The following is a 20140-nucleotide window of genomic DNA, read 5'->3' as shown; positions in this document are numbered from 1 at the left end:
GGGAGGGGCGGCGGCGCGGGCCGGGCTGGGCCCCTCGGAGAGGCCCGCGCAGGCAGGCCCCGCCCCGGCCTCGCACATCTGGGCCGGGAGCGCGCGGCCATCCGGCCTGGGGGAGGGGGCGGGGGCGGGGGCGGCGGGGCGCGCGGCGAGCTGGAGGCACCGGCCGGCGCACGTCGAGGGCTGCGGCCGCCGCGGCGGGGCACGGCCACGGCCTGCGGGCCCGGGATCCAGGCGGCGGGACGGAGGTCGAGCTGTCGGGAGCGCGGAGGTGAGTTCTGGGCGCCGGAGCTCCCCGAGAGGAGAAAGGCGGCGAGGTGCGCCGTCCGGTGGGTCCCGGGCTGTCCGCTGAGACCCCCCCCCACCCCCGCCTCCAAAAAGGCTTCCTAGCCCTGTGGGGCCGGGCTGGGGACGGATCCTGCCCGCCGTCCTCTCCAGTGGGGCTTCGGAGCGGTGACCGTGGGCTCCCACCCGGGCTTCGGGACCCCACACCGGCTCTGCGGAGGGCGGGGGGGGGGGGCTGAGGACACCCCAGGGCGGAGGTAGGGGTGGGGCTGCGGGGCTGGAGTGGGGCCGAGGTCTGCTCCCATAAGCCAGTTTGTGGAGGACACAGTGCCTCGACCAGACACGGAGACCTGGGGCTTGAGACCCGGCTGTGTGTGTGTTTGGGGGTCACCTGGTGGGGGAAAGGGTTCCTAGGGCCTATGGTCTGGGAAGCTCGAGAGTGGCGGAGTGGCCAGGATGCTACAGTTCCAGACGTGGGCAGGCCTCCTGACCAGGGACCTCTGGTTTCTTTCTGTGAGGCCAGTTCAGGGGCCCAGGTAGGGTGGGGTCTCCACTCCCTGCAGAGGCGGTGGAGCGGCTCTGTTAAAGCAAGCGTGCGTGGGGGGGGGGGGGGGGGGGGGGTAGAGAGACTGCGAAGGAGGGAGCTCTAAAATATGGCCTCCCTGTGCGAGCAAAAGGGGCTCTGGAGCCCCAGAGGGTAAGGGAGGTGATGGGGGGACTGGTGGGCAGAGGATGGGAGGGGCTTCGGATCCTGGGCTCAGTGGGACAGAGGTTGTTTGTGAACTGGCTGCTGCAATGATGAGGACCCAACAGGGGTGGGGCAGGATGTATGGAAAGAAAAGTTGAGGACAGGGAGGGGCTGTGGGAGGCCGTTTATGCCTCCCGCTGCCCCACCACAGGAGAGGCAGCCCCCCTACCCCACAGCTCCTAGTGGTCTTGAGGGTTCCTCTCCAGAAACAGACTGGAGCAGCCCTTTGGGTGCCATTTCTAATCTGTCCCTTGGCCCTGGTTGGTCCAATCTGTGGCTTGGGAGAAATGCCTGTGGCCTCTCTGCCTGCTGACAGAGGCCTATTCCGTTAAAGAGCCAGCAGGACATTGAGCAGAGAACAGTGGATGGGAGAGGCAGGGTCCAGTGAAAGGAAGCGGGCAGGGGAGGGAGGGGAACTGTAAAGATCTGGGTGGGCTCTTTGTCTACATGGGCAGAGGACAGGTATGTGTGGAGTCCTGAAATCCAGCAACACTACACACCCTCAGTGTTCTTTGGGGGTGTAAGTACTCAGCCTTAACGTCCCCTTTCCCAGGAAGAGATTCTGGGAAAATGTTCTCCATCAGCCCAGAAGTCCTAGGCTTTTGTGAGTCTGGGAAGCACTCTGGAATGGGAGTCTCCTGTTTTGAGTCCATGGACTCACCCACACCCCATCCTGGTCCCCAGTGACGGGTAGATCATACCTATTGGGTAGAAGTCAGGGCCAGAGGTCAGCGTGAAGCTGAAGATTGGAGATCAATATGAAGCCAAGGACTAGGGGTCAGTCCATGGGAGGGTTAAGGGTCTGGCTGTGGGTAGGGTTGGGGTCTGGCTGGGGCCAGAGTTTAGCCTGTGCTTGTAGCCAGGAAATGAAGTTCCTTTCTGCATAAATCAGACTACCACACCCAGTTATGCTCAAACCCATAAGCATCACCAGTCTGAATTAGTGGGCCCCTGGGGTGAGGGTCTACTTTACCCCATGTCCAGCTATGGATACTGCCCAGTCATAGCTTTGGGGAGCCAGTGTTGTCTCGAGCTTCATGATTAACATTCTTTTTAAGTGTTTCTGGGTATGTATGCACGATGGGGGATGTCCCAAAGACATATGAGGCTGCCACTCCCTTCTACTTCCATCTCTCAAGGAATCATCAGGATCCTCCTTCTTTAACACAGATTGATTTAAGTTCTCCCTCCCTCCAGAACTCAGAATGATTAGAATAAAAGTCTTAATAAGACCAGAAACTTCTGGGACACCTGGGTGGCTCAGTGGTTGAGCCACTTTGGCTCGGGGTGTGATCATGCCCCTTTGGCTTGGGGCATGATCCCGGACTCCTGGGATCAAGTCCCGCATCAAGCTCCTTGCAGGGAGCCTGCTTCTCCTGCCTCTGCCTATGTCTCTTCCTCTCTCTCTCTCTCTGTGTCTCTCATGAATAAATAAATAAAATCTTAAAAAAAAAAAAGACCAAAAACTTCTAACGAGGAAATTCAAAATCTACACCATGAAGGAAAAGAAAACTGCTCACACCTGTACAAGTCCTCCCTTAATCAACCACTTTCCTTACCTGGACTTGTTGGTCTTCACAAGTCCCCTGTGTGACCCATTTTACAGGAAAGACAATGAAGCACAGAAATGACACAATCACTCTGGCCAGGTGCCATCATAGGCCTTTGCTGGCCCTGAGACCTCAGGGGAGGGGCATTCTGTGTCCACATACTCAGAGATGGGAGATAACTGGAGCAGCTTCAGACAGCTGGGAGGACTGTAGGCACACAGTTTGGACATGGAATCCAGCTTAGAGTGATAACTCCTGAGTCGTTTTCTCCTGGTGGTTCTAGATTGATTCGCCTCCAAATACAATAGCATTGGTCCAGAAAATTCATTCATTCCTTCAACCTCCTACCACAGAGTCTGAAACAAAGAAATGCTCAGTGTTTGCTGAAGAATTGAAACAAACTACCAACAGGGCTGTCAGCCTCTCCCTTGTGTCCTCATTCCAGTGGTGTGCTGGTAAATGTTTTACCATCAACTCTCTCAGAGGGAGAAAAACCTGATGTAGAGGGTTTGCCAGTTTCTGTGGTGTAAATGCTTCCATTGTGGCTGATTTCAAGTCACCCATGTGCTGTCAATGAATACAGAGTTGGGAGGAGACGCAGAATCAGCTCTTGGGGCTGGGGAGGACCACCTCCAGCACACCACTCCCTCCCCCTAAACTGAGCCCCTGTTCTGGCTCTCAAGAGCCATACCCATGCCTACTATTGGCTTTCCCTTTTCTTAGCACCACCCTGCTGCTCAGAGTACCCACAAGCAGCCCCTATCTTTCTCGTGATTCTCATTCCTGGGCATCAAATTGTGCGCCTCTGCTGACAGCAGGATTGCAAGTGTCTGGAATTTTTTTTAATATTTAATTTATTTATTTACGAGAGACATACAGAGAGAGGCAGAGACATAGGCAGAGGGGGAAACAGGCTTTCCACGGGGAGACCTATGTGAGACTCAATCCCAGGACCCCAGGATCATGACCTGAGCCAAATGCAGATACTCAACCGCTGAGCCACCCAGGTGCTCCAAGTGTCTGGAAATTTCTATGGTGCTGGACATGGGGGAGTATTCTGGACATGTCGAAGTGTCCGTCCTTCCTGGGGCTGGGCTGTGTAAACTGTGTGTGAGCAAGGGTGTGTGCGTTTGCGTGTGACAGTGCTCAGCTCTGTGTGTCTGCCTGTGTTCTGTTAGCAACACCTCCTGATGGGGCCACTGGCTAGAGGGAGTGGGCTCTGAGCAGCCTCCCCTGTGTATAGTGGGGCTGCCCGGCCTATAGCTGAGGACAGTAGCATGGGTGATCTGAAGATTGGCCCAGAGGTACGTTGCATGGCATCTCTCAAACTTGAATGCACATAGAACCATGTAGGATCTTGTTAAAATGCAAGTTCCGACTCAGCAGTTCTTGGGCAGGGCCTAACAGCTCCCAGGGGTCCAAATGCTGCTGCCTCCAGCCTGGCCCCTAGAACTTCACAGGCACAAACTCAGGTTCCTCCCATCTTAGGAAAGAAAATGAAAACATATCCTCCCCTCCTCAAGCTCTGTGTTCCTGCAGCTACTGCCCTCACACCAGCCCCTGATCTCAGCCAACCTTCTTGCAGATGCTCACTGCATTCTCCTACCCTCTGCTCACTTCTTGCCGAGGCTCACTTGACTTCTACCCCATCTCCATCATTCACCGAAATGCTGGCTCTGGGCCAATGAAAACAAGTGTTTCGAGGCTCATCTAATAACTTCTAAAGGCATCTAGCTTCGAGTGCTTGTCTTAGATCTGAGATCTTCCCTGGAACCATAGCAGGCGTCCAGTCTCCTCAGGCAGCCTGCCTTCCTCCAGACAGCCTTTCTGTGCTGATTCTCCCTTCTCTTCCCCCGCTACTCCCTGCCAGGCCTCCCTTGACCATGACTCCCAAAGGCACATCTCCACCTCCGCTTTCTCTCTGACCTCTGCATCTCATGTCATCTGGCTCCTTGTCTGTTCTCTTGGCAGTTTCAAAACTGTACCCAGAAGTCTACCCCTTGCCCCTGCCAGCCTGACCTTCTCCAGTGTTCTCCACCTCACCGGCCACCTCCTAGCTCAAACTGGACAATGTCACCTTTGACATCTTCTTCTTCCTAATTCCCCATATCCAATCTGGCCATCTTCTGTCATCGGCCCTGTTGGTTCTAACCTCTAACTCGAGAACTCTGCTTCTGTCTCAAGACATACAGCCACCACTATCATCCATCACCTGGAGCCCTGAGAGGGCTTCTGCTTCCGTGCTGCCTGCTGCAATCTGCACTCTCCATACAGCCAGAGGGACTTTTGAAAATGCCAATTTAGTCATGCCTCCACCTCTGCTCTGCTACTTCAAACCTTTCAAGGTTTGCTGTTGGCCTTCATATAAAACCAAATCTAAAATAGGGTCCCCGAAGGGTGCCTGGATGGCTCAGTCGTCTGCCTTCGGCTTGGGTCATGATCTCAGGGTTTTGGGATCAAGTTCATGAGGCTCCCTGCTCAGTGGGGAGTCTGCTTCTCCCTCTCCCTTTGCCCGTCCCCCCTGCTTATGCCCTCTCTCTGTCTCTCTTTTTCTCTCTCTCTCAAATAAAATATTCAAAAATTTAAAAAATAAAATAAGATAGGGTCTTGGGGGCCTGCCTACAGGATCAGACCAGTCCAGCCTTTCTGCCTGGTTTGTATCCAGCTGTGACCTTGACAGCATCCTTTGTAATCTCAAATTCACTTGGGTGATTATCTGACTCTAATCAGTTTCCCCACCAGGCTGTGGGCCTCCAGGGCAGGAACAGTGTCTCTCTGGGTCGCTGATGCCTGCTAGCACCTGGCACAGAGTGAGTGCTTGAAAACATTTAGGAGCATCTTGATTCCAATAAAGCCACTGTTAAAAAGATATTTTTGAGACAAGCAGGGACTGTGAAACTAAACATTAGATGAGCCTGAGGGATTGCTGTTAATATTGTTACACATGACACTGGTGTTGCAGTGTTGTCTTTAAAGCCTTTATCTACTGGAGAGATGTATTGAAGATTTTATAGGTGAAGCAACATGATGCTTGGGATTCATTTCAGAGGACTCCAGCCAGAAGTAAACAAATAAAATAAAAACAAATAAAATAAAATAAATAAGCGTTCAAGGAGGAAACAAAAGAACAAATAAATGCTGTTCTGTTTGTCTGTTCCTGCTCACAGTCACAGGGCCTGCAGAGATGCTAGCTGTCCCGGACGTGGGCCTGCAGGGGCTCTACATCGGTAAGACTCTGCCTCACCAACCTTGGCCCTGACCCACCACCCCACCCGCCCTGGCACTGAGACCCACCCCCAGTCTGCATGTGGGTGTCTCTCCCACTCTGAGCGAGCAGACACAGGACTGTGTGTGTGAGTGTATGTCTGTGAGTGTGTGCACCCAACACTCACAGGACCATGTGTATGTGTGTACATGTCTTGAGCAAGTTCTGTGAACATGGGACCTGGTAGTAGTGTATTTGTGTTTGTCTGTCTGTCTCTCTGCCTGCGGGCAAGTCTCTGTGTGCAGGACCTTTGTGACAGTGCATATATATTGGCAGGTGGGTCTGCATGCACAGAATTCTGCATGTGTGCACCCACTTCTGCCTGTGGCCTGGCCTGGGGGCGGGCCCTGGGCTCTCTGCAGGGGTGGGAAGCCAGGAGGCAGGAGGGACACTCCTCAGGAAGTCCATTAACAAAGACCTGGCGGGCTGGGCCTTCCTTCCTGCCTCCCGTCCCCTGCTCCGCTCCGCTTGAGCTACAGCAACTTGGCGCCTCAAGCTGGAGCTGGTGGCAGGGCCTGGGCCTATACTGACCGCCTAGAGAAAGGAGCCCTGGGAGAGTGGCCGCCATCCCCTGCCCTTCCAGCACCTTGGGACAGACTCTGACCCTACCTAGGCACTTCCTAGCATCCCCCCACCCCATGCCTCACATATGTTCCCCGGGGTGCCCCAAGGCCAGGGAGAGCTAGGACCTCTCAGGGCAGGACAGCTGCTGAAGGAACACAGGCCCTGGCCCTGGCTCAGCCTAAAGCCAGCCAGACATGTTTGACATGCCAATGAGTCTGCACACCAGACCCCATGAGCCTCCTGGGCCAGCCTCCCTATCCCCACACCTAAATCTCGGGGCAGCCGCAGTACCCCCAGTTTGGTGGTGATGAGCCACCAGCCCCCACCCAGGGGATGTCTGGCCAGGCAGGCCCTTGAGCTGCCTGACAAGCCAGACTTGGGGCTGCCTTCCGGAGCTGCTCTGCCTCCTGCCCCCAAATGCCAGCTCCAGGTTTCTGCATGTTGTGAAGGGAGGCTCAGAAGCCAACGTCCTAGTGTTGTGGGCACCCCCAGCTCAGGGCTGGGCTGGGGGAGTTCCATTCCCCTTCTTGGTCCTCATCAGGCAGCTGGCTGGGACCGTCCTTGGCCCTTAGTGAAGGGAGGGTGGGAGGGTGGCTCCTTCAGCTCCTGATTAGAACCATGTGGCCAAATGCTACTGGGGAGGGGAGCAGCCCCACCTCCTGCTCAGTTCCCTCTGTGCATCCCCATCTTCCCTGGTTTCTCTGCCCTCCACCCTCACCTCTGCCCCAGGAGCCCACTCACCCCATCTCTTCTGCCCTTCTGGCTCTGGACTCAGTCTCCTCCATCCCCCATAATGCTTCTCCATCTTTCCCCTCCCCTTGCTGTGTCTGAGGGATGCTGGGGGAGACAAGGAGTCACCAGGTGAGGCCTGAGCCACCCTTCAGGGGTAGATCACCTCAAATTGACTAAACAGGCCCTCCATCTGCCCCTTCTTCTGTCTTTTCCCTCCCCCACTAGACCCACTTCCCCAGCAAGGTGCCTCTTGTCTCAGCCCAGTGAGGACTGATGGAGAACCTCCTAGTGCCAGGCCATCAGCCCCTATCCTGATTGTGCCAGAGTGACTTGCCCTCTCTTTGCAGGCTCTAGCCCTGAGCGGTCCCCTGTGCCCAGCCCGCCGGGCTCCCCAAGGACCCAGGAAAGCTGTGGCATCGCTCCACTCACACCCTCGCAGTCTCCAGTAAGCCTGGGAGCAAGGATCTTGGTGGTGGGTGGCCTGGATGCTATGGAGATGGGTCGTGCTCCAGAGAGCAAAGCCTGGTGTCTAGCAGAGTCCTGGTGGGGCCTGGGCTGGGCTGGGAGTGGTGCCATGCCTCTTGCCCCAGCACACTCCAGTCATGTCTCTCCCAGAAGAGTCAGCCTCAGGTGACCTTGGACTATAGAGGTAACAAGTCTACTAAGGTGAGCCCCACAGAACTAACACCCAAACAGCCCCGCTCTGGGATGACATCCATGGACCAGACCCCACCTATGGCAGGGGGACATCTGAGCATGTAGTTACTTTAGGGCCTTAGAGCACTGGGCCTTTCAGAGTTTCTCAACGTCCTGTCACCCATAGCCCTCCCCGAATACAAGTTCTATCTGGGGAAGAGAAGACACATTGCTAAAAATTAGCTTGGAAACTATTAACTTGAAGTATACAGGATATAATCCGCCCCTGCAAACTCCCTGGGTCACCCCAACCAAGGTGGTGTCACCCTAGTGATCCAGCCTGAGGACCACCCCCCCTTGTTCTCAGAGAGCCCAGGCCTGGCCTGGGAGAAGGAAGGAGCCACTGTGTGCATGTGCACAGGCCTTTCTTCTCTGCCACAAAACCGACACAGTCTGGTTGTCTCACTGTGGCCACAAAGATCTGGAGGGTCAAATATACACAGATTCTTGTGTTACTAAAGCTGTCCCAAGGAGCTGTGAGATGGGGGTGGGGCTCAGGAATGGCCAGGCAGAAGGTGGGCAGAGAACTGAAAGAGGAAAACCAATGCTTAAGCCAAAAGCTGCAGAGGGCGACCTGAGAGGCCTTTGAGATTCTGAGCAGTTGGCAGCTCCAGGGCTCAGCCTGGAGCGTGGGAGGGTGGGAGGCGAGGGGAGCCCGGACAGGTAACAGAAGCCAGGGCCAGTCTGGACCATAGCCAGAGGAGAGGAGGGGCTTGGGTATGCAGTCAGTCAGGCCCTCAGGCTGCTGCTTAACTCTGGGTCTTGCCCTCACAGAAGCCCGAGGCCCGAGCCCCCCAGCATGCTCCTTTCTCCGTGGTGGTGGCCATCGACTTTGGCACCACCTCCAGTGGCTATGCCTTCAGCTTTGCCAGTGATCCTGAAGCCATCCACATGATGAGGTGAGGGTAGCTGGGCTGGGAGATGGGAGCGGGGGTCTTCACTCCCTGGGATGGGCCTGGTCTCAGAAAGACTGTCACTGAGGACACATGGAATCTCCCCAGAGCTCCCTCCATCCTTAGCACACACACAGAGATGCACATATATGTGTTTTTTAAATAAAAGTGGGATATCATAAGATTTGCCTTACTTTTAAACTTGCAATATTCTTTTGTAGATGTTTCATGTCAACACATAAAGCCGCAATTTCTTTTCTTTTCTTTTCTTTTTTTTTAATTCACCTGCTTTATTTTTTCTTAAAAAAGGAAAAAGAAAAAGGAACCAAACAAACAACAAAAACAAGGTAGCTGCCTGGCTCCCCTGGGATCTAGATGTGCATTTTGTTTGACAGAGCTGTTCTTCATATCAGCTCCTGTTAAAGCCACAATTTCTTTTAAAAGCTGCATAGTATCCCACAAGTACATATGTGTCATGATTTTTCTACTGATAGTTTTAGGAGGTTTCTTCCCCTCTCATTTTTCACTATTACAAAAAGTGCTGCAATGAATATCTTCCTTGAAAGCCTGTGCTGCGCTTTGTGTGTGGTCAACAGGCAGATTCCTAGATTGAGCACCAGGCCCAGTTAAGGTCGGGGATGTGAAGGATCAGAGGCTTGACTGAGTTGACAGGCCACAGTTGTTATGAAAGAAATGTGCAAAAAACCCATTCTAATAAGTTTTGTTTGAACAATGCCTTTGTTTGACACTCCCCTCTAGGCCTCAAGACCCTGATCTTTTCTTTGAGTGTGTCTTAAAAAAAAAAAAAAAAAAAAAAAGATTTTATTTATTATTCATGAGAGAGACACAGAGAGAGAGAAAGGGAGGCAGAGACACAGGCAGAGGGAGAAGCAGAGGGAGAAGCAGGCTCTGTGCAGGGAGCCCGATGTGGGACTCGATCCCGGGACTCCAGGATCATGCCCTGAGCCGAAGGCAGGCGCTAAACCACTGAGCCACCCAGGGATCCCCTCTTTGAGTGCGTCTTAGTGAAGCTGCAGCCAGTAGGTGGAAGACCCTTCTAGAAGACCCCAAAGCTCCATCCCAGACTGGGATGGGGGAGCAACGGGGCTTCCCCAGGGCCTGGGAGGATGAGATGGCAGGGTGGATGAAGAGACAAACATTAGAGTCACTTCCCCAAAGATACAAGGGACTTGACCTGCATGAACTGTCCTTCCCCTTTCTTTGTTCTATCCACATCCATATCAAGCCACAAAGGCTCTGGGCACTTAAAGCCCTCTAGGAGCTGCAGGGCATTCAAGCCGGCACGCTTGTCAACACACACAGCTGAGACCATGCTGGACTCCATGCTGGGGCTGAGGACCAAGAAAGGACACTGTCTGATGAAGGAGACAGTCACGGGAAGTAACTGGAAAACTTCTTGGCTTCCTCCCAAGCCCTCCCCCAACCCTACCAGCCACCAAGCCCTGTCATTTCCATCTCCCTAATATCTCTGGAATACCCAGACACTTCTCTCCATGGTCACCACTCCTAAGTTTAGCTCTCCCCTCTCTCACCTGGATGGTAGCAATATCCTCCTCTCTGGTTTTTCTTCTCCATTTTTCTCTCCCTCCAGTCTGTGGCCACATGGAGACCAGTGACCTTTCCTCCCCCATCTCCTCCTCCTTTTCTCTCTCTTTCTCTCCCTTTTTCTCTCTCTTTGACTGGGCTAAATGGCTTTATTAGAGAAAGACAGGATTACAAAGGACTTAAGAGTTGGCACTAGGGCCCTTCTTCTTGCCAAATGTGGACACAGCATTAAGAAAGCACCAGTTCTGGGACGCCTGGGTGGTTCGGTGGTTGAGCACCTGCCTTTGGCTCAGGGTGTGATTCCCGGGGTTCCAGGATTGAGTCCCACATCGAACTCCCCGTATGGAGCCTGATTCTCCCTCTGCCTGTGTCTCTGCCTCTCTCTGTGTGTCTTTCATGAATAAATGAATAAAATCTTTAAAAAAATAAAAAAGAAGAAGAAAGCACCAGTTCTGCATCCACTGTTTGGCCTGGCCTATCTTCTTTTTCTTCTATTTGGCCACTTTGGGTCTGCCCTCTTACTTTCCCAGCATGGCCCAGGGAACCATGGACTTTACCTTCAAGCATGTGGATGGTTACTTCCCAGTCTATGTGAGCCTTGATCTGAGCTATTGGCCCCTAGCCAGTCACCTCAAGGGTATGTAGCTCCTGGGCGTGAATGAAAAGCTCTGAACCAGAAACTGAATGGCGGTCACCACTGCTGCTACCACAAATCTAGGCAGAAGGGACAGTAGCTAGTTCCCCGTGCTCTTTCATACCTCTAAACTTTTGCACATGCTGTTCCTTCTGCCTATATTCCCAGTTCCTTCCCCTAAAGGCTGCAGGGACAAGCTTGGCTTAGAGGGGTCCAGGCATCAGAGAAAGGCAGAGGGAGGGGAAAAAGAAGTTTCAAGCCAATGAACTAGACAGGGAGTTCTGGAGATCCAGATGGCACCTGCAGATGGGGAGGTTTGGAATCTGATTCAGGTTTTGAAGCCCTGCTGGAGGTACAGTCAACTTGGGGATAGCTGTAAAGGTGGGTCAGATAGGAATGATCACCAATGCCTTGAAGGACCTTGGCGGTGGAAGACAGCCTAGAAGGGGGCATACCATCTGGCTGGGAGAAATCTTTTGCTAATGTCCTCTAAGGATACGTCAGGAGGCCAGACCCAGACAGGTGGATAATGGCCTGCTGCTGCTTAAGAGTACAGCAAAGTGAAGTCCAATGGTGCACCTCATGGGTGGAAGCAGGAGCTGAGAATGTTGATGGGTCCTGTGGCCCAGGGATAGGGAGGATCCCATGAGCAGCATTTATGGAGATTTAAGTGGATGCCAAGCACCATCTTCACAAGAACCCTAAGAGGTGGGTATTATTATTTCCATATTACATGCAGGCAGACTGAAGCTCAGGAAGGCTAGGTGGCCTGCCCAAGGTCATACAGCTGATCACAGAGCTGGTTCCCAACCCCAGGAAGGGAAGGTTTCACTGGACCGCACTGACAGCCCTGTGCCTCCACAGGAAATGGGAGGGCGGGGACCCAGGAGTGGCCCACCAGAAGACCCCCACCTGCCTGCTTTTGACCCCGGAGGGCGCCTTTCACAGTTTTGGCTACACAGCCCGCGATTACTACCACGATCTGGACCCTGAGGAGGCGCGAGACTGGCTCTACTTCGAGAAGTTCAAGATGAAGATCCACAGTGCCACTGTAAGGCACGCACCGGTTCGGGGACCAATCCAGCCAGGGAAGCGGGGCCAGGAGGGGAAAGGAAGGGGCTCCTGTAGGGGGAGCAGAGGTAAGAGGTGGGGGAGAGGCTGAGAGGGCGGGGCTAGAGGTGGGGCCAGGATTGGATGAGGGGCGGGGCTAACGAGAGGGGCTGGGGCCAGAGCTACTAAAGAATTAGCAAGGACACTTCAGAAGGGAAGCACCAGGAAGTGGGGGGATTTTTAGAGAGAGGTCGTCAGGAAATGTGGGCAGAGCTATGACCTTCGACAGAATTGCCAATATCCCTGCCAGGATCTCACCTTGAAGACCCAGCTAGAGGCTGTAAATGGAAAGAAAATGCCAGCTCTGGAGGTGTTCGCCCATGCCCTGCGCTTCTTCAAGGAGCATGCCCTTCAGGTGCGCTGTGGCCCCACCCCTGCCCACCGAGGCAGGAACCCCCGGGGTCCATCCTCTCCTCTCACCCTATCCGTCAGGGGTCAGAAATTATCTTCTCTGGCCCCTGCCTTCCCATCTGATGAAGCCTGTGGGGAACACACAGGTGTTGGGGAAGGGGGTGTTAGGAATTGCTCCTACTCAGCTGGGAAGTCGTGCTGAGGCCTGAGTAGTTCCTCCAGCTCCCATACAGCCCTAAAGGCTGAAGACACCCCACACCCCAACCCAAACCAGCTTATCCCTCACTGCCCCCTCCTGCTCCAGGAGCTGAGGGAGCAGTGTCCATCGCTGCCAGAGAAGGACACTGTGCGCTGGGTGCTGACAGTGCCTGCCATCTGGAAACAGCCTGCCAAGCAGTTCATGCGTGAGGCTGCCTACCTGGTGAGGACGGGCAAGCAAAGCAGGGGGTGTCACTGGGGAGGGCTCCAGGGAGACCCCAGGCCCTCCTTTACCCACCACCCTTGGGACCAGTCATTGTGTAAAGACCTCTGGCCTTCTCCTCCTGAGCACACTGGATGGTTGTTGCCCCCAGGAGAGGGTGTGAGTCTGCAGGAACAGAGAGCAGGGGGACAAGAGGCACAGCCAAGCCAGCTTAGCCGGTGTCTTAAGTCAGGTTCCCTAGAAGCAGAGCCCAAGACAGGGACTCTTGTGCACGTGGTATATTGAAGAAGGGCTCTCAGGAGAAAGGAATGAGGGAAATGGACAGGATAAAGACCCGAGCAGGAATGTGGTCTCAACTGGAGTCTAGCCTCAGCCAGGTCCCATGGAGAGTGCTAGAGGGAGAACTGTACCCAGCAGTTGACCACAGTGAGGCAAGGCACCTGGCTTTCTGTATATCCATCAGTCTGTCTTGGTTGCTGGGGGGTGTGTGGGAAACTTCTCCAAGTGAGATGGTTTCCTCCACCTCAGCCAGCACCAGTATTGTCAGGGACTCCACCACCATGCCTCAACCACTGTAATTTCTTGAGCAAGGGACACAGGACTATGAGACGATGAAGGAAAGTGATTTGGACCAAAGCTGGGCTTCCTACCATAAGAGATGCCCAAAGGTCTGGAGAATGGGGGGAAGGGTGGACAAGTCAAGTCCCCCTACCTCCAGTGAGATGGAGTGAGGAAGTAAGGAAGCACAACCTCCCAGAGCAAGACCCATTGTTTGGTCCTTGGGGGACATCCTAGGACCTCCAAAAGGCCTGCCAGTGCACCCCCTGGAAGATATCAGAGCTCCCAACCCCCACCCACCATGGGCCAGGTATGCTCCAGGTGTCAGATCTGTGTGTGCCTGCACTTATAGGAGCTCACCCTGAGGTAGTGGGCATCCCTACTGCAGAGACCAGGATGAAAGCAAGGCTGTGCCCAGCCAGGATAAGCACTGCCCCCCACCCTGCCGGTTTATCCACCCTGGTTCCTCCCACACTGTTCCATGGCTGCCAGTTCAGGAAGGGCTGACCCTGGACAGGAAGTCTAGATACCCACCCATCCCCAACCCCCACCCAGTCAGAATCCAGGGAATCCCACAAAACTGTAGAGTACTTCCCACAGGGATCCCCTGTCCTGATACAGGAAGCAGAAGATCCCGAGTGTTTTTCTCCCCCCAACTGACCTGTCCTGGCACCTGGAATTTTACTGTTGTCTCTTGGTGCCTGTATCTGATTCTCTGGGGAAGCAAGTTCTTCTGGGAGTGAGGAGGCCTATGGGTATTCTCTGCCAACCAGCCTGGTGAAGGACATGAAGGACAAAGGTTCAGGGAGCCAAAGGGGACCCCCCACACATACCATCTCCTCTAATTGGGGGTCTGGCCATTACACCCCCATACACACTGTGCTAGAGTCTGGGCTAACACTTCAGTTGGTGCTCAGCTGGCCAGCCCTGCACATGTGAAGGGGACCTTGCTGCAGCCTGGGCCACCTTAGGCAGCTTGGAGGGACAGAGCCCAGGTGCTCTAGGTTTCTCACTCTGTCTAGGGTCTCTTCCTCCTGGGTAACCCCATGGCATTCCTGGCAGTGGCGGTGCCACTCCCCAGCCTGGTCACAGGGTGGCTGGGAGGCAGTTCCACATGTGTGCAGCACTGGGGGGAGGGGGCGGCGAGAGGCCCACCATGGGTGGGGTGTGATGGAGAGGTGGTGGGAGCCCCACAGGCCCTGGTTGCCTGCCCAGAGGTGCCAGCTTAGGTGTGACACTTGACCCATAGAGCTCCCTGGCCCTGCCCACCACCTCTCCCCAGGCTGGCCTGGTGTCCAGGGAGGATGCAGAGCAACTACTCATCGCCCTGGAGCCAGAGGCTGCCTCTGTCTACTGCCGCAAGCTGCGTCTACACCAGCTCTTGGACCTAAGCAGCCGGGCTCCAGGCAGTGGACGCCTGGGTGAGCGTCGCTCCATCGATTCCAGCTTCCGGCAGGGTGAGCTTCCCCCAGGGGCACTACCCAATGGTATTACATTTGCCCTTGGAGGGTTGGAGGGTCACTGAGGCCAGAGGCTTGGCCATGTCCAACATAAAGAGGAGATAACCCCTCCTCCCCCGTCTCCAGCCCAATCTGAGAGGGCAGAAACATCTCTGGTGCAATTCAGTCTGAGGGAGGAGGCACAGCCCTGACCTGGGGAAGCCCAATCTGAGGACAGAGATTTCATGTTGCCCTGGAGGATCATTGTCTGAGGAGGGTAGGACTCAGCGCCCATCCTGAATCTGAGGGTAGGGGGAAACAAACTGTCCTGAGGGGAGGTGCTCAGGTACTGACAATGAGGAAGTCAGCTCCCATTCTTTTTTTTTTTTTTTTTAAGATTTTTTTTTTAATTTATTTATTCATGATAGTCACACAGAGAGAGAGAGAGAGAGAGAGAGAGAGAGAGAGAGAGAGAGGCAGAGACACAGGCAGAGGGAGAAGCAGGCTCCATGCACCGGGAGCCCGATGTGGGATTCGATCCCGGGTCTCCAGGATCGCGCCCTGGGCCAAAGGCAGGCGCCAAACCGCTGCACCACCCAGGGATCCCGTCAGCTCCCATTCTGAGCCAAAGGTGGTCTCTAAGGGTTTTGTCTTAAATAGCCACTGAATCAGCCGCCTCTCCCATCCTGGCACATCAGCTGTCATTCCCCTTCCCCCACAATAGCCTTGAGCTCCTGCTACCAAGCTCCAGCTCCAGTGTCCCTGGACTGGGCCCTGAGACTGCTATGGTCAATCTTAGTCACTCTCCCAGATACCATCTCCTGTAAGTAGGAGAGGTCCCTAACGCTAGGCTCCCCTGAATCACCCAGGACCAACCTCTCCCCACCTCCCCCAGCTACGCACAGGTCCTCCAAACTGTCCCAACTCTGATTTTGCCATGCCTCAAGCCTGCCAGCGTTAAGGGAATGTACTGTAGCCAGAAAAACTTCCCCTCAGCTGTTGGTTACCCCATCAGGTTTTTCTGGACCCTCTGAGGTTCAACATTGCCTTCTCCTAGTTAGAAGTAGTAGAGCAGGAGTTTCAGGAGAACTGGCTGGTCCAGATACTCATGGAGGGTACTGGTGGGAGGATGGGGGTCAAGATTGGTAGCTGAGGCACCTCCCTCTAACCCCACTGTCCTGCTGTCCCTCCCTGCCTCCCCCCCAACCCCAGCCCGCGAGCAGCTGCGCAAGTCCCGCCACAGCCGTACATTCCTGGTGGAGTCTGGTGTTGGAGAGCTGTGGGCAGAGATGCAAGCAGGTGGGGGGACAGAGGGATGTTTCTTGGGCCCTGAGGGGAACCGTAGGGGCAAGGGAACCTTCTTGAAGTGGGTTCCAGACCCTAGAAACCCTGCCCCTACTCCTCCATCAGCTGCACCTAACCTGGTAGTCTTCCCATGGTCACCTGCACCTCCATGTCACTCAGCCTCACCCCTAACTCTCACTTCTCCGGGGGATTCTCTGCTGATAGAGTCCTGGAAACATTTTCCCCAAAACCCTTGCGCCCCTTCCCGGTGGCCTAAGTTTCAACTACCTGAAGCCCCTTACAGCCACTCCTACTCCCATCCTCCCCGCAGGCAAGGGTCTCTGGTGTGGGGCAGGGCTGGGGGCTGGGTGAATCTGGAAGGGGAGCAGAGCTGAGGGTGCAAAGCAGACCAGGAGTGTGTGCTCACGCTCGCCGCCACAGGAGACCGCTACGTGGTGGCAGACTGCGGAGGAGGCACGGTGGACCTGACGGTGCACCAGCTGGAGCAGCCACATGGCACCCTCAAGGAACTCTACAAGGCATCCGGTGAGTAAGTAGCCAGCCAGGCAGCACGCTGGGTACCCAGGGCTCGCGGGCCCTGCCACCGCCCTCTGGCGGCGGAGTCTGCGCCGACGTCCCCTTTCTCCCCTGCCCGACCCCAGGCGGCCCCTATGGCGCGGTGGGCGTGGACCTGGCCTTTGAGCAGCTGCTGGGCCGCATCTTCGGCGAGGATTTCATCACCACCTTCAAAAGGCAACGGCCGGCAGCCTGGGTGGATCTGACCATCGCCTTCGAGGCCCGCAAACGCACGGCAGGCCCGCACCGTGCAGGGGCGCTCAACATCTCCCTGCCTTTCTCCTTCATCGACTTCTACCGCAAGCAGCGAGGGCACAACGTGGAGACAGCCCTGCGCCGCAGCAGGTGGGGCCCGGGGACCACGGACTCAAACCAGGGTTTGCGGCTGGGGAAAGCCCCTGCAAGGGAGGATGTGGGTCCCACAGGACAGTGGGAATCCGCCCCATCTGCCCCGTGCACATTTCTTGCCAGCCGACAGCAGGCGGAGGGCATGAGCATCCCAGCTAGAATCCGCTAGAACCCGGGTGCCAACTGGGGCACAAATCTTGAGCCTGGAGGAAGGGCCAGTAACTTTCTCCTTGCACCACACCCACCTCGACAGCCACACACAAACACACACCCTATACCAGGCAGTGTGCCTTTGTTCCTCCGCCCAGAAGCAAAGAGAGGCTCCTCTCCTGGGACTTCATGCCTGGAACGCAGGCGGGCTGCTAAAGCCCCTGAGGGAGTGGGGTTGGAAGAACACACAATTTGCAGTCAGTACCCAGCCACACTGGCCTTCCAGGAACCCTGGAAGAACCCTGGACCCTGACCCATGAGCCTGTGCCCCCCTTCATCAACAGCGTGAACTTCGTGAAGTGGTCCTCACAGGGGATGCTCAGGATGTCTTGCGAGGCCATGAACGAGCTCTTTCAGCCCACCGTCAGTGGGATCATCCAGCACATAGGTGAGTGCCTGAGCTTGGGTCCTCCACTAACCCCCGCATTCACACTCAGGTGCAGAAATGATTCTTCCTTATTAGTGCCTGGACACATCCACACATCCATACACTGCAATGAGACCCAGAATCATCTGGAACACCTGGAGGACACAGTGTGGTGGGTATTAAGAACTAGGAGGGATGATATGCGTAGTCTCTCCAAGTGACAGAACCTCTGGTGCCTTGGTTTCCTTACTTATAAAATCGGGCGATAGTATTGGGTTCCCAAAACTGTGATCCCAGGGATTTCAATGAGCTGAAACATCTAGAGATGCGCACACAGTCGGCAGTAGACACTTAGTACGTGTAAATGCGTATCCTTATCTAGCCCTCCACATTGTGGTGGGAGAGGAAAGGGGGTAGCATGCTGGGGAAGCAGAGCCCGCGAAGACTGCCAGAAGCACTAAATGAAAACTCTCGCTTTTTCTTCATCAGAACCCGGCTACTGTTTTAGAGTGAAATAGCTAGTTTCTAGTTGCCAGCTGTGTACAGGATGGCGGAGGGGAGGGGCCTGTGGCCGCAGGTGCTCTCTCACCTCCTGTTCCAAGCTCTCACCTCCCCCCCCCCTCCCCGCAGAGGCGCTGCTGGCGCGGCCCGAGGTGCAGGGCGTGAAGCTGCTGTTCCTGGTGGGCGGCTTTGCCGAGTCGGCCGTGCTGCAGCACGCGGTGCAGACGGCACTGGGCGCCCGCGGCCTGCGCGTGGTGGTCCCGCACGACGTGGGTCTCACCATCCTCAAGGGCGCCGTGCTGTTCGGGCAGGCGCCGGGCGTGGTGCGCGTGCGCCGCTCGCCGCTCACCTACGGCGTGGGCGTGCTCAACCGCTTCGTGGCCGGGCGCCACCCGCCCGAGAAACTGCTGGTCCGCGACGGCCGCCGCTGGTGCACCGACGTCTTCGAGCGCTTCGTGGCCGCCGAGCAGTCGGTGGCCCTGGGCGAGGAGGTGAGACGCAGCTACTGCCCAGCGCGGCCGGGCCAGCGGCGCGTGCTCATCAACCTGTACTGCTGCGCCGCCGAGGACGCGCGCTTCATCACCGACCCGGGCGTGCGCAAGTGCGGCGCGCTCAGCCTCGAGCTGGAGCCCTCCGAAGGCGCGGTCCCCGGCCGCCGCGAGATCCGCGCCGCCATGCAGTTCGGCGACACCGAGATTAAGGTCACCGCCGTCGACGTCAGCACCAATCGCTCCGTGCGCGCCGCCATCGACTTCCTTTCCCACTGAGGGCGCGCGCGCGCGGGGCGCGGTGCCAAGCCCCACCCTGTGCTGGGCCCCGCCCTCTTGCGGTCCCGGGTCTGGGGCGCCGGCTCGCGTGGACAAAGCTGCTGGTTCTGAAGTCAGCGCCTCTTCCCCCTCCCTTTTGCCCGGGAAGATGAGGTCGCAGGATGGGTGGGGACAGACTCTAGCTTTGGAATTGGGCCCGGGTCCGCTGACTGGAAGGCTGAAAAGCTCTGCCAAGGGCTGAGGTCAAGGACTGGGAAAAGGTTTGTAGGACGGTGTGCTCACAGGGGGCACGTGACCTCGAAGGCAGCATGCACCAGAAGACCAAACCACGGTTTGAACTGGGTGGGTGGAGGGGTGGGAGGTGGAGGTAGCTGGGAGAGGCCGGCCAGGGCGGCTGCAGGAGGACGGGGGATGTGCAGAGTTTGGGCCTGAAGGGCCCAGCACATGGACTGATGGGCTTAGCCAGCACAGGGCGCTGGACAGAGAAACGCTACGGTGTAGATAAATGGCTGGAGGCTGGCACAAGCGGCACAGGGGTATGGGACCTTCCCGGGTGTGGTACTGGCCATCCAAGTATGACTGCTAATCTTTAAAGTGCCTCAATTAACAGGATAATGAGAAGGATACGGGATGAAGGCACTTATGAGAAGATGTGGGGGAAGCCGGCTGGGGGGCCTTCAATCAGGGCAAATGACTCATCTGAGAAGGCCCCAAGGGCAGCCTATGAATGACCCTCTTGCACCCTCTCCCAGCCACCGACAGTAGGAGGTTGGAGGACTGTAGGGAGACTGGAGAACTAAGGGCTGATCCTGGCTCTGCCGTCAACTCAGTGTGCCATTGGGACATTACCTCCCCACCCATGACGTGCAGCTGCCCACCTGCCTGAGAACCCTAAGGCGACAATAAAGCATTTATGCTTCAGGTGGGGTATAGCCTGCTGATACCTCACAAGAAAGGACCCCAATGGAGGAGTAGTGGAGGGGGCTGGTTCAAAAAAGGGAGTGCTTTCGGCTCTGCGCAGAGCTGGACACTGACCAGAAGGGGGCGCTGCTCTCTGTCAAACATCCCAAACAGAACTCGCCACTTCAAAGACCTCTCTCAGGCCCAGGCAGAAGGCTCCTCCCCATTTACTCTAGTCAGCTTTTCCCAGGCCTAAAATACCACACGTGCACACTTCTTTGGAGGCTAGGTGCTAGAATACCACGGAGTGCCCTTGCCTCCTAAAAAAATGATTATAGCCAAAACTGTTCCTTAGCCTGTCTGCAGAGGATTGTGGGT

General features: G+C 55.8%; 1 protein-coding gene and 1 pseudogene across 5 annotated transcripts; one reads left to right on the top strand and one right to left on the bottom strand.

Moving 5' to 3' along the window:
• Positions 1-154: 154 nt before the first annotated feature.
• Positions 155-19820, top strand: HSPA12B (heat shock protein family A (Hsp70) member 12B). Of its 5 annotated transcripts, XM_038571719.1 has the most exons (15): positions 203-268; positions 985-988; positions 5748-5807; positions 7489-7586; positions 7757-7807; positions 8612-8736; positions 11795-11981; positions 12291-12395; positions 12696-12812; positions 14653-14827; positions 16022-16108; positions 16535-16639; positions 16756-17014; positions 17512-17615; positions 18225-18862. In XM_038571719.1, exons 3-15 carry the CDS (start codon positions 5765-5767, stop codon positions 18860-18862), a joined length of 2094 nt encoding a protein of 697 aa, XP_038427647.1. In that variant the 5' UTR covers positions 203-268; positions 985-988; positions 5748-5764. The 5 variants fall into 5 exon arrangements, with proteins under 5 accessions (XP_038427646.1, XP_038427649.1, XP_038427650.1 ...); XM_038571718.1 differs by lacking the exon at positions 985-988 and having other exon boundaries at positions 155-268; positions 18225-19820; XM_038571721.1 differs by lacking the exon at positions 985-988 and having other exon boundaries at positions 155-268; positions 11879-11981.
• On the bottom strand, positions 10476-11383 carry LOC111092247 (annotated as a pseudogene).
• Positions 19821-20140: the final 320 nt, after the last annotated feature.

Source organism: Canis lupus, chromosome 24 (assembly GCF_011100685.1).
Source record: "Canis lupus familiaris isolate Mischka breed German Shepherd chromosome 24, alternate assembly UU_Cfam_GSD_1.0, whole genome shotgun sequence".
NCBI lineage: Eukaryota > Metazoa > Chordata > Mammalia > Carnivora > Canidae > Canis > Canis lupus.
This window is presented reverse-complemented; position numbering and strand designations above follow the sequence as displayed.